Source organism: Haliotis asinina, chromosome 4, assembly GCF_037392515.1.
Source record: "Haliotis asinina isolate JCU_RB_2024 chromosome 4, JCU_Hal_asi_v2, whole genome shotgun sequence".
NCBI lineage: Eukaryota > Metazoa > Mollusca > Gastropoda > Lepetellida > Haliotidae > Haliotis > Haliotis asinina.
In genome coordinates this window covers 50,539,266-50,557,591 of record NC_090283.1, presented here as the reverse complement: position 1 = coordinate 50,557,591, position 18,326 = coordinate 50,539,266, and the positions used below count along the sequence as shown (strand labels likewise).

At 38.3% G+C, this 18,326-nt stretch overlaps 1 protein-coding gene across 4 annotated transcripts; it reads right to left on the bottom strand.

Moving 5' to 3' along the window:
• Positions 1 to 89: 89 nt before the first annotated feature.
• On the bottom strand, positions 90 to 18,319 carry LOC137281643 (trimethyllysine dioxygenase, mitochondrial-like). 4 transcript variants are annotated; one of them, XM_067813020.1, is made up of 6 exons: positions 18,292 to 18,319; positions 11,563 to 12,183; positions 10,262 to 10,485; positions 4,751 to 4,926; positions 3,228 to 3,455; positions 90 to 2,203 (listed from the first exon to the last, which is right to left on the bottom strand). In XM_067813020.1, the coding sequence occupies exons 2-6, from the start codon at positions 11,996 to 11,998 to the stop codon at positions 1,936 to 1,938; spliced, it is 1,332 nt and encodes a 443-aa protein (XP_067669121.1). In that variant the 5' UTR covers positions 11,999 to 12,183; positions 18,292 to 18,319; the 3' UTR covers positions 90 to 1,935. The 4 variants fall into 4 exon arrangements, with proteins under 4 accessions (XP_067669121.1, XP_067669117.1, XP_067669120.1 ...); XM_067813016.1 differs by lacking the exon at positions 18,292 to 18,319 and adding an exon at positions 16,860 to 17,373; XM_067813019.1 differs by lacking the exon at positions 18,292 to 18,319 and adding an exon at positions 16,258 to 16,410.
• Positions 18,320 to 18,326: the final 7 nt, after the last annotated feature.

Genomic DNA, 18,326 nt, shown 5'->3' with positions numbered 1-18,326 from the left:
AGTTACAACACCACAAACTGTACCTTCATTCTATCATCTCAAATATTCAGTCACATGAACTTGCAGCAATAAATTACAACAGAAAAAAGTCACTGTAAAACATTATTTATTTTATATAAATTGTATTATAACACGTAATGAGTACCAACACCAGAAATATATGTTATTATCTTTCCAGAAATCAGCATGTAAATCTTTTAGGGGACATAGAAACAACCATAACATTACCGAGATTATCAGGTATATCTCCATGCTGTTATAAGACGTATTCACTGTAATCAGCAGGCTATATAATGCACTTGACTATAATGAAGTAGATACCGATGTTTACCTCCTGTACATTATGAAATTTATGAACTGACACCACAATGAATCTCCAGTGATGGGCACATAACTGAGAGTGGTTATTCTCTCCACTGATGTTTTATATTTACATGCAGATTGGTTTAGTGCAAAGGTACTGTCCACCTATGTAAAATATTGATAAATTATGTACATTAGTAAATGGAGGAAGTTTTAATATTTATCACTGAAACCCAACAACAGATGTCAGGTGTTTGGTGTGGTACTGTAGATCACCTGTCTACAAATGTAAACAGAGCATGACTGAAGACATGTTGCTGTCAGCAAAAATGTCCAAATATTTTCTAAATAAACACTGAGGACTAAATATATCTGATATATAGATGTGAGGTTAAATTATTGAGAAGTAAATTCTGATAATAATATGTAATGAATTCATTGAACAAAATATCATCAAAACATACATGCTTTAACTCTACTGGTATACTTATTCAGTACATTCAGAGAAGACATTTACAGAACCAAATAAGCATTTTGAAACAATCTAAGACCATGCTAAAAATAACTTCTAAATATTTTGTTTTCATTTTCAGCAAATGTGACAGAAATGATCAACACAGTCTTCTGTAGCTGTGGTCCTAATGAATATTGAATTTGACACAAATCTATTGTGTCATCATTTGTGGGAACAACCATACAACAAGTCCAATATCCATTTGTCCCCGAAGAGATGTTCAAGAGAAATTATACAAGACATCTTTTTGTCGTTTCCATTATTGCTACTGAAAATCATGATTGATTTCTGATGAAGATTTCATGAACAAAGTCAGAATTACATAACTGAACATCTTTTCAGCGCAGTTTCCGTCTAAGTTTGGAAGGATAGATCACAAAAGAAGTAAATGGGAGAAAAGGTCGAATTTTCAATCAGTGAGTTCAGAATCTCTCCTGGAGCCAAACACTGACTATAAATTCTGGATGAATCATGGAACCATTTAAGACAAGATTTCTCGAAAGTTTTCACTCAAAATTTTAAACTGTGTTTCACGATTTGAAACAGCTGAATTTTTAACTCAACTGCACTTTAAAACAAAAAAGCCCAATTTCAGCAATATATTCAACAAAACTCAAATTGTTTACTTAAAGTTTGCGTGTAATATCAATTTCAGTTCATTCTGGGAAATGTATTTTCTCAAATTTGAGTAAAAACTCTTAACTTAAGTCTAAACTCAGATTTAAATTTTTTCAAGAAATTGGGGGCAGGTGCCCAATCCACAAATCATTCACAGCACTAAGGCAATCATAATTTTAATGCGTAATGGAAGACATGTGATTGTCACTGAGTTTGAACAATTTGTGAATGGGGCCCCTGGTAAACTACATAAGCTAACATGAACTAATACATAATGAATGCATGTACACAAGTAAAGACAGTAATACATTGGCTGAAAGGTCATTGTCGGCCTAGGTGCTACAGATATGTACACTTCTGTACACATGTGTAGTACCCATGCCAGCTACAACCTCTGGAGCAATGCTTTGCATTTCCTTTGCAATTTGTTAATACTAAGACATTAATCTCTTTTTTTTCTGTTTCTAGTACAACAGTATCTAACATGAAAGACACCTCAGTTACACTAAGTTGAAGACTCTTGCCTTATTCATCCAATCATCCCGTGGCAGGTAACAGCCACACACCACCCTTCTTCCTGTGAAGGAGGCTCTTCCATGTAACACCCTCCAGTTGTTGACAAGCAGGACCATGCCTGGATGGAGCTTGAGCCAAAACTCATTAGCAGGGTTCTTGATGTAGGAGGCCAGTTTGGAGTACGCAGAGTAGAACTTGGGTATATCTCGTGGTGGAAGTGTATTGAGGGGTGCCATGTCATAAGGGTTGAATCTGAAAACAGCCATACAACATGTAGTCATTTATAGAAGGGCCAAGGATATCTATTGTCTTACAGAATCACATATGTTGTTGTTTACATCTGCATATGGTGTATTGCAAAATACATATTTCAACATTCCCTATATTTATCAGTATAGTTGTCTGTAGCAAGGTTTCGGGGGAAGTCCTCTACCAGTCATTCTCTATTTATATCAAAGATACTCATCTCACCTCACTGATGAGTGAGTGAGCTGGGTTTTATTCCAGCAATATCACAGCAGGGGACACTAGAAATGGGATTCAAACATTGTACCCATGTGGGGAAGGGACCTGGATCTTTGGTGTGATGAGCTAACGCTTTAACCTGTAGGCTACCCAACCACCCACCTCACTAACGACCATCACTTCCCCTGATCAGGTTTTACAGACAGTACAGAATGTGGTTCAGTTTGTCTCACTTGATCAAACATACCCATGAAGATCAGGGTTAGATTTGGTCTTCAGCAACTTATGTTAATCGCAGGTGACTAACGACATCAGGTCATCAGACTAGCTGACTTGGTTGACACATGTCACTGTATCCCAGGTGGGTAGGTGATGTTCATGCTGTTGATCACTGGACTGTCTTATCCATTGCACATTATTTACAGACCGCTGCCATATACATGTAGTTAGAATATTGCTGAGTGTGGCGTTAAACAACAAACATACACAACGTCATCCAATCACAGAGCTTAAGTTATGTCACCTGATAAGCATTGTGTCATATGAGTCTAGACTGTGTTAATCTTGCTTGATAAGCATTAAGTCATTAGAGCCATGACAGAGTCTATCCAAAGTTCATCTCACCTGATAAGCATTGTGTCGTTTGAGCTAAGACATGTCATCCGAGCCAGGACAGAGTCTAGTAGACTATATTGATCTCACCTGATAAGAATCATGTTGTTATAGCCAGGACAGTCTAGACTAAGTTAATCTTACCTGATGAGCATCATATTGTTAGAGCCAGGACAGAGTCAAGACTAATTTATCTCACCTGATAAGCATCATATCGTTAGAGCCTGGATGTACACGCAGGATGCTGCCATGACTCAGGATGTGGTTCCTGTTCCACTCCTTATACTCATGTGAAATTTCAACTTGAGTTAGAAACTGAAAGTCGTCAGGATGATCTCTCCGGAACTGTTCAGCAGCATGGAACCCATCCACCAGCAATGTATCGCCACCCTTCCCATCATGCCACAAACAGTGAAACACCTGGATTCTATAACAAACAGAGCAAAATAGAAATATGTCCATTTCTGTGTCCTCCAGAATTATGGCATTAAATCCCAGCGCCTAGTGTTTGTAAGCTCTCTTGGTGCTTCGACGTAAGTGTCATACATTAACATTCACTTATGACTGTTTCAGTACTAAGAGAACTTTGAAAATTTAGGCCTTGAAGCTCACCTGATACATTGATGAGTGAGTGAGGTTAAATTTATGTCACTTAAACAATATTCCAGTAATATCGTGGCAGGGACACCAGAATGATACATTGGTAATGATTCATGTCGATAAGTGATTGTATATGTTGCAAGGTTGAAGTTTTATCCTTGACATACGTAGTCAAATAGGCAGCAGCATGATGTTGGAATGTATTTGTGGGGGCCAGTATTCACTGGGATAGGATTCCAAATTCTGGAAAAATTTGGTATATAATCTGACTCACCAGCACACGTACATAGTTAAAATGAGTTTTTGTTATATGTGTTGAAAAGAAAGGGATTGTGAATAGGTGTCTATTGGTCAAATAAAGAGGTTAAATTTGAAAGAATTAAAAAGGGATAAAGGTAAAAGATATTTGGTGAGTCAAGACAATACCTACTCCGAAGCTTTTCCAAAATTGCACTGCCTTCAATGTTTATAACTTGATATGGCCAAATAAAAACAATATTGTGGTTCCAATTACACCTCTTGAAAAATATAGAGTAGGTAGGCCACTAAGCATGTTTTTTTTATCTTTTAAAAGTATTGTACAAACTAAAAACACATTTATCAAAGTGTAATTGTTTGCGGCCATCACATCAACTTTCTTCTCTCTTTTCCAGGGACCCCATTCTATGGTATCTGAGAGCTTTTTTCATTCATACCGCTTTAAAATAATTGAGTGAGTGAGTGAGTGAGTTTAGTTTTACGCCGCACTCAGCAATATTACAGCTATATGACGGCGGTCTGTAAATAATCGAGTCTGGACCAGACAATCCAGTGCTCAACAACATGAGCATCGATCTGCGCAATTGGGAACCGATGACATGCGTCAACCAAGTCAGCGAGCCTGACCACCCGATCCCGTTAGTCGCCTCTTACGACAAGCTGAGTCGCCTTTTATGGCAAGCATGGGTTGCTGAAGGCCTATTCTACCCAGGGACCTTCACGGGTCTAAAATAATTGGATCGGCACCAGAATTCAAAGGTCGGTCAGGTAATCGGAACCACAACATTTCTTGAAAGCCTAATGTAAAAACTAATAATATCTGATATAATAAAATTAGCTACAACACAGCCATGTTGATCTTACCCTGAAGGTAAGTTCAAGTATGTAGTATCAGTGTGAGCTCCAAGGAATAGGTTGGTATAAGCCGTATCGCTTCGTTGGAGGTCAGAGGTGAAGCTCCACATTCGTCCAAACACACTCTCCTGAAGGAACGTGATTCTCTCAACAGTTTCCTGAGTATCTTTAATGGATGCCTCAACCTGTAGCAATAGCAAAGGTGTAATAAAATAATAAAATAATGTTAACGTTATTCATTTGTATAGTGCTTATATCACTGTAGAGCAGCTAACAAGCACTGTTAATATTACCCCGAATAAGTCAAGCTGCCAGTGAGGCTTCAGAAGGTTAATAGTAACCAGGTATTTTCTGCTGGGTGAAAAGAGGCAATTTTGAGCAAACCCACTTGGCCAAGACGAGACCACATGTATCACATGTGCTTTGCTGTGGGTCAGAACTGAAGTCCTAGAAATTCCCAGGAGTCAAGTCGCCCAAAACGGCTACCCATCCCAGGACACTTCACACCCAATGTTGCATAACCTCCTGGGTGCCACAGGGACATGTATGTCCTTCATCTTCAGCCCTCACTTTGAAGCCAAATAAAATTATAAATATAACATGCACACAAATATATTTCACAGTGCGTAATATTTTGTATATTTTGCGTATCGTTCAGATATTTTTTTCATGAAACTAATTTCAGTATCTACATTTAGCCTTGTTCAACATCAAATGATATGTGGATATAGGGTATGCGTTTTTATTCTTTGAAAGTTTTTGCCTGTTTGAAGAATATGTGAACAAGAAATTGACACATTTGATGTGGCATGCCACATCTGAAGCCTCTACACAAGTGTTAAAAGATCACACATAGCCATTACTGCAACATGTGCTTTACTTCCTGTGATGTACAATATTCAATACGTTCGGTCTAATATTGCAGTTTCATAGGAACAGGTTAATAAACAATGATTTAATTCAACCTTATAAGTAAAACTGATAATATTAATGAAAATGATTTATACATTTTATGAAATATATAGGCACACATATTCAAAGGAATTGGTTGGTGCCATTTTATTATTAGACAAAACGATTATGAATATTGACTGACCAGGTGCGAATTTGTTTAAAATGTTTTGGTTTTTCATTTCGATAATTCAATCAATTCACATTCGATTAAAACATATTGTGATGGCTGGATATCTAATTCAAATAATATTCTTACATTGTTTAAATATATATAAACCAGGTCATGTCTTAATTTAGACAAGTTTTACGTTCATTGTTCCATACTAAAAAACCCTATCTTTTTGTACTTTTCATTGCATACTTATGAAGAGAAATAGTTACATAATCATAAGAAGAAAAAAATGTAAGTTAAAGTAATATTCACTGAATATTCAGGTGCTGTAAAATATAATTATTTTCCTTTTACCTTAAATTGATGCCAAACAGGTTTCAAACAGCTGCACATTGCTTACAGCAGGATACGCAGTAAAACTGTCTAATTGTTGACAAATTTATGACACTATATATATGGCTAAACCTTTCATTCTATGTCTTGTTAAAAGAGTCTTGAATTCTGCCATAGCAGACCTTTTATACAATTTCCGGTAATGGAAATTATATACTAATCAACAAAAAAATGTCATCTTTTTCCGATGTCACAAAATGCACAAAACATGCTGACCTCAACCAAAATGTTGTACTATTTTCAGTCATTTCATTGCATTTGAAGATGTGAACGCCTTTATCAAGACCTGCTTTGCCGGTCCCCTGGCACCAGTACCGGAGATGGTAACATTGCAACCAATGGATTCTGATGCGTTTGTGGTCCGCTTAGCTGCGGCGATGCCACAGCAAGCGTCTGACACTTCTGTTACATTACCCTCTTCTTTACCGATTCACAACTCGGTAGGTGTTACTCTGGTAATAATGATGCAAATTTTTAAACTTATCCTATCTCAAGTTATGCATCTCTCTTCCTCACTTCGACCATGTGTGGAAATGTGCTGTCAGCTAAGTTGAATCAAGTCTTCCTGGCCTCTGACCACCCGACCTCTGCCCCTGCCATAGACACCTGTCTATCATCTTGCTCGTGCAGCCATCTCAGCTGATCACGTGACGACTTGTACTTGTCATTCTCTTTCTTGTCGCTCCACAGTGTGGACGCGTGTTGTCTCTGTTAAGATTTGTTCTGTCTCACCACCTGTACGTGGATGCATCTCTAAACAGGTGGGGAGCTAACTTTCTCGATCAGCAAGTGGCAGGGCAGTGGTCTCTTGCAGACCGCGCCTGTCACATCAATGTATTAGAGCTCAGGGCAGTCGTCAGTCATTGGCAGGAACAATTATGGGGGACGTGCCTTCTGGTTCAATCGGACAACGCAGCGGTCATGTGGTCCATCAGTCACATGGGATCAACAGGGTCGCCTCAACTTCTACGGTGGATGCAACAATTCTTTGTCCTGGTGGACAAAATATTGGTTCGGGCCAATCATATTCCAGAGGTTAAGAATGTCATCACAGACTCTCTGTCACGTCCGAAGCATCCATCCCCAATGGAGTGGAAGTTGCATCCAGAGGTGTTCAGGACTGTTTGTCTTTCATTGAATTACAGTGGACCTATTCGCCACCAGATTCAACCATCAGCTGCACCTTTTCGTGTCTCCAATCCCAGACCCGTTTGCTTGGAAACAAGACTAATGCTTCATCTGCACGTTTGGCGCATTTACATTGGTCGTTAACTGCCAAGGGTTATTCTTCACGTGTTGCGACTGCTATCACAACAGCACATCATACTTCCAAGAGATCTATCTACAATGACAAGTGGAAGAAAATTGAATCATACTACAGAATGAAGGCTTAATGTCTCCCACTAGCATCGCCTTGGGCGGTTGCAAAGTACCTTCAGTACCTTTGATCCTCTAGGAAGCTGAAGGTTTCTACGCTGTCTACTTACCTAGCCGCACTTAACACAGTTATTGTGTCGGCGTCGGGTGTGAAGATGTCTACTGTCCCTGAGCTCCAGTCTCTCTTGAGATGGTATAAACTGGTTGACCAGTCACGGAAATCTGACTTCTGGCTTGGGATCTTTCCATGTACTTGCTTGTCTCACATCGAGTGAGTATGAGCCCCTGAATGAGAATGATTTTGAGCATGTCATGTTGAAGACCTTTTTCCTTTTAGCCTTGGCTACAGCTGCGCATATTTCTGAGTTACATGCTCAAGATGTCTCTCGGGTACGCTTTGAGAGGTCTCGACATGTTAGAGTGTTCCTTGGTTTGCGGTGAAACTTTCTTGCCCAGAACCAACTGCCAGGACAATAAGATCATACCGTCAGTATTCCTCCGCTGTCATCCATATTGGGTCCCGAAGACACTGAAGATATATCTTTGTGCCCAGTGCGAGAATTGAGTATCTATTTAGCTGCCTCAAATGACCGGCACAGGCTACGAAGAGACTGTTTATTCCATTTTCAACGACTTCCACTGCAGAAGTGTCTCTCTAGCCCTTTGGTTGAGGTCCACGATTCCATGGGCATATAGCTTTGCGAATCTTAAACCACCTTCATCAGCAAGGCCTCAGGCTCGCTTCCACCATGGCACTGCACAGGAATTGTTCGCTTCAAGCCATGATGGAAGGATGTTTCTGGAAATCTGATACAGTGTTTGCAGCTCACTACCTTTGGAATATATCGGTCACGGATGTGGAGGGTCTTCATCAGTTTGGTCCTTTGGTCTTGGCGCAGCAGGTGTCATTGACCTGTCTATGCAGATAAAGCAATTCTTTGTGTTCGGTTTTGCTTATTTGCTACATAATACGATATTGATGTTATCCATATCTTATGTATTTTTTCATATGAGCAAGAGCATTCTCACCTAGGGAACTAGGGCCTATTGCACTGTCATACTCATGGTTAGACAGACTGAACGACCAGTCTTGTGCGCAGGCAGAGATGATCGACACTTCGCTTACTGCCCTCTACTCTCTGAGCAGTTACATCAGTGAAGCGTTGAATTTCCGATTACCTAACATTACTTTAAGCGTTCTGCTCCTAGGTCCTTTCTCACCTTTGGTAAGTTGAGGAGATTGGTACTGAACGTTAAACTAGTTGAGCAACCAGGCTACTCCTTCTTTCACTGCCCTCCGGGCAGGTGTCTGTAGGGGGTAGTACTGAAGTAGGGACGTGCCAGATCTCTGGGGTCACCTGATAAATCGTGGGTCAGCGAGGCCTACTTGCCAGACTGCGTCCTTGGCATTTTTTCTTATTAATTGTGGTACTGCCAAAAGGTGTCCATTCACATTGGGAAACTTTGTACTGGGATAGTTTGGCTCACCGTGAACAGAATATATATATAGTGTCCAGAACAAATTCTCTCCATGTAATTGGAATTACATTGGCCTAGTGTTAAGCATATGCTCCTTATCCTTGTATGTGCATGGCCTCTCTGTTAACATTTGACATCACTGAAGAAAATCCATTTTTGACATTTTTAGCGGATCATTTTTAATGATATGCATATAACGTTATGCATCAGCACAAAAATCCATTTCATACAAACTTATGTTGTTCAGATATCAATGTATTTTCTTCACACACACTTTCTGCCAAATAAAAAAATCATAGCAGAGTGCTTTTATTGGTGCACAATAAAAAATGTAGAAACACATACAAACATTTTTGGAAAACATTTAACACTGTCTATTTCTCAAACCACTTAAGTAGTCACACATATATTTATACCAACAGATAGGAAATTTAATATTCTACATTACGTTGTAAGTTTATAGCCGCATCAAGATCCAGGAACAAGCAAGCACGATTCTCGCATGTTTGCTTTTCAAACCTTATGAAAATATGCACCTAAAAAAACCCTTGACATCCTGGGACATCAACTCATCTGTAACCTGAGCTCTAAGTCCAACACCACACACCACCAAGTTTGGGGCTTTATATTCATTAGTTTTAGTAAATAAGCAAATTGTTTTAATATATATTTCATATCAATTTGTTACTTTCTATGGTATTTTTGTTTCACATCAGAGTAGCTATATCAAACTGTGTCATGGAGTACAGCACACCTGGTTATGGAGTACAGCACACCTGGTTATGGAGTACAGTACACCTGGTTATGGAGTACAGCACACCTGGTCATTGACTACAGCACACCTGATCATGGACCTACACCTACCTACAGACACAGGCAGTACCATTTTTTGCACATACATGGACTCACTCTCACACTCACACACATGCACGCGCACGCACGCACGCACGCACGCACGCACAGAGTACCACTTCCACACACCCAGGCTCTACCACACCCTCATACACAATCAACACAGTACAAAACACACACGCATACAGAGTATCACTGCTACACACACATTATCACACTGATACACAATCAGTCACTGCTGACACACAAAAAAAACACTTCTGCACTCACACAGATACACACACACTCATACACTCTGTGCCATAACGTGTGCACACAAGCACTCACACACGCACGCACGCAGGATGACTCACCCCATCTATTACAGAGAATCCATATTTCAGCAGATTTTGCAAAGTTTTCTTCAATCCATCTCCCGAGTCATCGTTGTATGTATCGTAAGGTACTACTGGAAGTGGCTCCCTCTGGAGGGATTCTTTGTCCCACAAATAAAACGGTGTCTTTGATTTTGATACAGTGGAGAAACTGTGTTCCAGCAGCCATGCAAGGTCATAATAGGTGAGATGTCCGTCGGGCCCTGAATATTGACACATATACACAACAATACACACAAAGCAAACAAAACGTCTACAGCAGAAAAGTTTTGTTTTGTTCTCATCTATGAAAGTCCGGGTTAGAAATGGTTTTCAGGAATCTGTCGTACAGGCGACTATTGAGTAGAGCTGTGACGATATATCATAGTGTCGATAATCGTGACACTTTATCGGACGATGAATATATCGATACTTTTTTGTATTGTGATACGTATCGTTGACCTTAAAATTGTTAATTTTCATGAGAAATTGATGGTTATGTCAAAATTTACACGGTTACTTGATATCAAAACATACTTTTTCAAGCAAATTTCTAAAGATAGCATATTGTGATGTGAATTAAGTCATATATCGTTCCAAGATATTGCGATACGTATCGTATCGTGAATTTTCTGTATCATCACATCTCTGGTATTGAGACTGATTTGGTTGACACGTCACTGTATTCCAACTGTATATTAGTGGTGTTCCAGTTAATTGAAATAATCAAAGACAGGTCACAGTGACCAAACGACCCAGCAATTGGTCACATTTTCTCATAATCACACACAAGCGATTTTGGAACTTCTGTTTTAGTGTTTGAAACACAGTTGATATGGAACACATCTTCGAAGTTGCCAAAACTTGAAACTGTGTTTATTTCTTAGTAAACTTACATCACTAACTGAAAAGCATGGTGTTGATCACTGGCTTGTATGGTCCAGACTTGATTATTTGAAGACCAATTATAACCCACATCTTCATGGGTCTATGACTGAGTCATTAAACAAAATACAAGTTTATGAAAGTGTGCACTTTAAATTAATAAGCGAGTGAGGTTTTTTTCACTCAGCACTCCAGCCATATGGCAGCGGTCAGAAAACAATCCAATCTGGACCAGACAATCCAGTGATTAACAGCATGGGCATTCATCTACACAAGTGGGATATGATGGCATGTGTCAACCAAGTGAGCATGACCGATCCCGTTAGTCGTCTCTTATTACAACATGGGCTACTGAAGATCAGTTCTAATCCTGCTCTTCACAAGTATGTACAATTACTAAGAATTATGATACCTACATTCCAACCTGAGCTTTTCCCCATCCTCTTCCAGCCGGGTGCTCTTAGGTGTTAGATCACCTGACAGAGAGTAATTGTCCACATTCTTCTGAGAAGTGGTATGATTGTAGCAGATCTCACACCGACAGTGATCTCGGAGCCAGATGTATGGCAGCTCAATCTCTTTGTCTCTATACTGAATCAACAAATATCCATCATCCTTTTGTGTGATTGAAGACGCGCAACGGAACTGAATCAGATGTCTTGATTTTCTTGCAAAAAGACAAGTCCTGGGATGTTTCTGTGTGATTTTAGCATATGACGATAATCCTTGGATGCTCTGTGAGAACACAGACTTTGTAGAAAGTTGTTTCAGTAAGAAGTCTAAACATTGGTTGTGTTTCTGGCCAAGTGGATACCTCTTAGTAGTAAGGATTCTTGCCAATGTGGAAAACATGGTTGGTTATGGAAAGACGATCACACGAAGCAAGTGTATTCCAGCGTTCTGACACAGCTCTGACAATGCTTGTAGAAATCAGGCCAGGGACAGCTTCAAAATATCTAAAGCTGATAATCCTATGATTTCCTTCCAATTCCTGATAAATGTTGAGTGTTCCTCAACTCCAGCACTGTCATGTAATTCTGCAACAACAACGCAACAGGTGCCCTATTCAAACAGTGGATCCTCAGATACTGCTATAGATAATATATCCTACTAGTCTCTGAAATTATCCCTTGGTTCATGGCAAATATTTACCACATTTTAGTCCTTCTGATAAGATAAATATTTGATAAAAAAAGGTGGATTTCCACTACGATGATAATATAATTGTCTGCATGTCTTTTTTGTATTCTGCCACCAAGGTATAAATTACTGAGCATTATTTTACGCATAAATTTGAATAATTATATTGATTAATTTTGTTTTGAGCAACGGTACATATTAAATATTTGATTAAAATTTAATAACTAACAAAATATATATAGAAAAAAAGGAAAGAGACCATTTTCAAAATTTTGAGAAAATTTCTAAAAAATGTGATTCTAAGAGTTTTTACGGAAATTTGCATGCATCATTATAAAATTAGTAATAAATATTAAAGGTATTTGCTATTGTTATGTTATAACTATATTTAGATACACAAAAGAACATGACACTTAACAGTTACTTGTAAAAATAAGTGGTTAGGATAAGTGTCCCAATTCATGACTGCATGTGGTTAATCCACTCAAGGACTGTTAGTCAGTTTATGACCTAAAATACTTCCATTTCTACGTCTCTCAGGTGTTACCACGGATTTATATTACACATTAAAATTATGTTTGTATGGAACAGGCTTGGAATGAACTGATGGACATAACAAGCTGTAAAACAGCAGTCTGTAAATACTTGAGTCTGGTCCAGGCAATCCAGTGATCAACAAGAATGATGTGTCAACCAAGTCAGCAAACTTGACCACCCGATCCATCGCTGAAGACCGATTCTAATGTGGATCTTCACAGTTAAAAATAATTCTTTTAAGAAAAATGATCACATGTATTCTATTTCAATGATAAAATGTGACCTCTACCCAGTGGTAGATGTATTACTTACAAATTTTAAAAGTATTTATTTAAAAAAACTGGAGCCATTTCATGCAGTGTTTGTGTTAACACAGAAACATGCTTTTCTTCAGCAATATGTGTTTTGGATGCATAGATTCTTATCTGCTTAATTTTAATAAGTACCTTCAAACTGCCACGTATTGAAAAACAGTAAATTTTGAAGTGATTCTAGATTGTCATGAAAATTTTATAATCAATATATTGATAATATATGTATAATTTTTTTTCTGAACCTCTTGTACAACACCTACCGCAATCACTGTCATGTACGTTTTGCAAATATTGGTATGTTCACATGACCTTAATTTCAGCCAAGCTTATATTTCTTATGACTTTTATTATGTGAAGATGTAGTTAGAAAGAGATCAATATGTTTCTGCTGCAGTGGTGCCTACTTCAGACTTTTATTTTCCTGATTGTACTCATCATATATAAGGTAAATATATTGCTAGGGAGTCTATTAGTCCAGTATATTCAGTATAAAATTAAGTCTGGAGCCAATGAATGACATCATGTACTTTCAATTGAGAGATAATGAGCAGTCTACTTTTCTGCTGAGGTTATTAATTACGTCATCTACAAAAGCAAATAGCTAGATTTTGTACGTCTCATAAATACCATAAATTCGCTATTCAATGCATCTGGGTTAAGCATATCAATACATATACCATTGACTCCTTTTGAAGTAATTTGATTGGCCCATTTGGTCATCACTCAGCTGTTTATGTTCATATTGTACACAATTTCATATGCTTGTAAGCGATAACTATCTCTTCCAGGTGGTCAGGTCCACCTGGGATTTGGCTGACACCATATTATTTTTTAGTTGATATCCCAGCTCTTTCTAACTCAGAGATATGTGAACATTCACATCTTTAAAGTGTTTAGAAATCAAAGCTGGGAAAATATCAAAACTACAAGTTGAATATGATTATCAACCTGAATACATGAATATTTATCAAAGCGTCTCGAAATTAATCATCATGATGTGGCCAGCATTTTCACATATGTCCACATCTTTGTCTATTAATAAATATTGTTCAAATGAACAATGTCTATTAATAAATTTTGTTCATTTGAACAATAGCACAGCAGTTTTAGTTAAGCACTTGCATGAATCATTACAAGGTCGCAAACATCAGACATAATGGTCAGAAGAAAATACTTCAAAACATTGCATCCAATTCTACCTTATACATCTCAGATGATGCCATCGTCGACGCACATACAGTCAGCAGACTAAATTGTGTGGTTGTCTTCGTGTGCTTGTCTACATGTGTCCATGTCTACATGGAATAATAAACCTACGTCTGTGCCTCATGGTCATGGAATGTTCTGTCCCACAGCTAAGCTGATTACAGCGATGTAATTCCCAGCGTCTCACACTTTTCCACACCTGTTGGACTACCTGTCACTTGAGCAGATAGTTTTCAGTTTCACTTACTGCAAATTATTTGTCCAAACAAATAGGTAATGTGAAGGTATCAGTACACCCAAATCAGATCCCAGACATCATACTGGGATAACAATCTATTACTGATATCAACTTTTTATTTATTAATATTAAATATTGATGATTGCACTGGGCTTCATGAATTGCAGAACATTTCATATATTTTAATTCACATTAGAAATATGTATGTAAAATGACTTGTCAGCTGATTCAGTAGGCAGAGATATTTCAGAATCCTTGGCATAAATCAAATTTGGCTGGTCACAGGTTTGTAGGCAAGCTACTATTTTACACTCTTTACACATTACATTTGCCTTGCTGGTACTATGTAACTATTTTATCTGCATGACACTGCACTCAGTCATATTCTAGGCATATCATACCTGCTTGTAAATTAGCAACATTCCACCTGGTCAGGGATCGAAAGTGTGACAAATTGAATGCACATCCTTAACATGTGCCTTGCAATGGATTTCAGCTGCAAATTGCTTTAATGAAGTATAAGTATACTGCATTCATATGTTACAAATCCTTATCTATTCTTTTCTGAAAATCTTGATTCAGGGATGATTGCTCCACTCTTTATAGAGCGGAAGTTAATTCCTCAAGGATACACTTAATATGTAAAGACATGTGCTTCAGTGTACATCATGCATATAAAATCACTCATGGGAAAAAAAAAGTAAGAATGCAGACATAAAAAATGAGACAATATTGCTGATATTACCTGTTAACCTGGATATGTTGTCATCAGCTAAGAAATGTATCATGTGATGGACACTGTGAATCAAGGGAGTCGTGATGCATGTCACATACCTGTATGCAAAGCCATGTACACAATCATGATTTGTTTACACACTTAATTTCTTTTAACCTTGGGCGTTGCTTTATATAATATACACAAAACATCTTCTAATCAGAGATAGGAGATTCTATTTGACCTAATATGTTTGAGAGAGAAAATTCATTGGAGCTACATTAGACTCAGTCTCTGAAAATATATTATTTTTCCGGAATCCTAAAGCTCTTCCCCCAATGAGAATCTGAACTTGATTCAGGGACTGCTAAACAGCCTAGTATCACTTTTTCCTTGTTGTTTAATGACACACTCAGCAAGAATCAGCTATATGGCAATAACCAAATCTGGACAAGACAATCCAGTGATAAACATCATGAGCATTGATCTACACAGTTGGAATTCAATGACATATGTCAACCAAGTGAGCGAGTCTGACCGCCAGACAGTGGTCATCACCTCTTATGAGAAGCATGCATTGTAATAAGATGTGGACCAGTTCTAACCCGCATCTTCACAGGTATCTTACATCAATGCTTCCATACACAACTAATAAATTTCATTCCTATGGGACCCCTGAGGGTTCGGGTTAGAATAGGCCCTCAGCAAGCCATGCTGACCATAACAGGCGACTATGCTTGTCATAAGAGTCGACTAACGAGATTGGGTGGTCAGACTTGCTGACTTGGTTGACACATGGTATTGGTTCCAAACTGCGCAGATCGATGCTCATGCTCGATTATTTACAGATCACCGCTGCAAGGCACTAGACGGCTACAATAGTCACATGATTCTTTCCACTATGTACCCTACTGATTTTCCTGATGGATGAACAGAAGCAATTTTGAACAAACTCACTTGCCTAAGGTGAGACCAAATCTATCACATGTGCTTTGTTGTATGACAGGACTAGAGTCCTACACACTCCCAGGAGTCACGTCTCCAAAGTCACCTATCCAAGGAATATCTGAGCTCAACTTTGCTTTCTATCCTGCGGCCACTTTTCTACATTATCAATATAACAATATAATGCACAGTTTCAGTATGCTGTTCATAGGACAATGAGTAACTCTACAACTTATTAACATTGAATTCTATATTCAAACTTGCAGCTGCATTACAGGGAATAAAACTGATTGACACCAGTGTTTTACCTGGTGCAGTTATGTGCATCTAGTACACAAATGTATACAACAGTCTAAGTGAGAGAGTTTGGTTTTAGCAATATTCCAGCAATATTCCAGCAATATGCAACAGAGTCAGAAATAAATATTGATGCAGACAGTAATATTCACCCTAGCAAACTCTCCAAAAAAAGTTCTGTTTACATCTCACAGTATAGCAGACTACACTATTGTACTTGAAAGGACAAACCTATGAAGATCAAGTTTATAATTGGTCTCAATAACCTATATTTCGCATGTGTAGCAGGGCGTGGAGTCATCCCACAGATGACATCCTTACCTTGACAGCTTGCTGATAGGATTAACCTCTTTGGTCATGAGGACAAGGTGTCCGACTCCGGAACAGAAGGTCCATCGTTTGAATCCCCACATGGGACTCAGAAATTTTGTGGCCGCTACACATGCTTGCCATGTGTAGTCATGCCCCAGTTGATTGACGCTTGTGATGTTGATCAACCTCATACTGACCCTTGGAATTACTGCTACATGGTTTCTCTGGACACATACATTACTTTAGTGGGTAAAACCCCTGATACACAGTTTCAGGAGTCCATGGAATCATAAGATTTCAAAAGCCATGAAGACAGAATCCACACCTTCAAGCTGATCCTTGTGAGATGGAATTGGATGGTTTCAAGACCTGGATCAAGCCAGTCTACATTTGCAGACCAATACAAGATTGAGTCCTACTGTCTATGGGAATGAAGTATTTCATTTTAGATGCTGTGGCAAAGTTGTTCCCGACAGGCTGTTGAGAGAGGCTCTTTCTTTCAAGGTGATGATGACTCACCTACACCACACCCCCATTCAACAGCTGCTTTAAATAAGACTGTCCATTTTGTATGCATAGGAAACACCTTTCACACCAACTCTATATATTAATATACATTGATATTATCTTGTACATTTGTATGTACATGTATAGTTGTTCACTAACACATCCTTGTTTTTATTGCTTGTAAATGTGGGTGATGTGGTAGCCCATTGGTTAAAGTGTTTGTGATGTGATGTCAAAGATTTTCTGGGTTTAATTCCATTCATGGTCAAAGCGTCTGTTTGTCATGCTGAAGACCTGGGTTTGATTCCCTGAATGGTTTCAATATGTGAAGTCCTTTTCTGGTGTTCCCCACCATGTTGCTAGAATAGCATTGGACATATAGTGCTTGAAATTTATAATGATAATATCCAAACCACTCAATTATCAGCATTCTTTGTTAAGTCATTAGCAATATTAAAGGCAAAATCTGAACATATATTGTTTCATCAAAATTGTCGGAGGAAAAGGTACATATCATTACGTTGGTTTTCGCAAAATCCTCTGAGCATTACGATCGCCATGCCTTATTGTCTCCTGTTTGAAATTTAATTAAGTTGCACATGACAGTTTTTAAAAAGCAACATATACATATATTTGCATATTTTGTCGTTCCAAATATAAAGAACTTAATGATGGGCAAATAACAAAATATATGAAATCAGATTTTGATATTCTTGATCTACCCCATTTCTATTATTATTCTAGGACTGAAAATTTGGTTAAATATGTAATCACTAAAAGCTATTATTATCATTGAGCACTATCCAATCCTTCACAGTTCGTTACAAATGTATTAATTCAACGAGATACCACCACTGCATTGGTCATGACATCTCCGGAACGTTACCCTATATTATAAAAATGTTTTAACCCAGCAAGCACCTGCCAAACTCACGTGTCGTCTGCTAAATCACCCGCGTCTGCGCATGC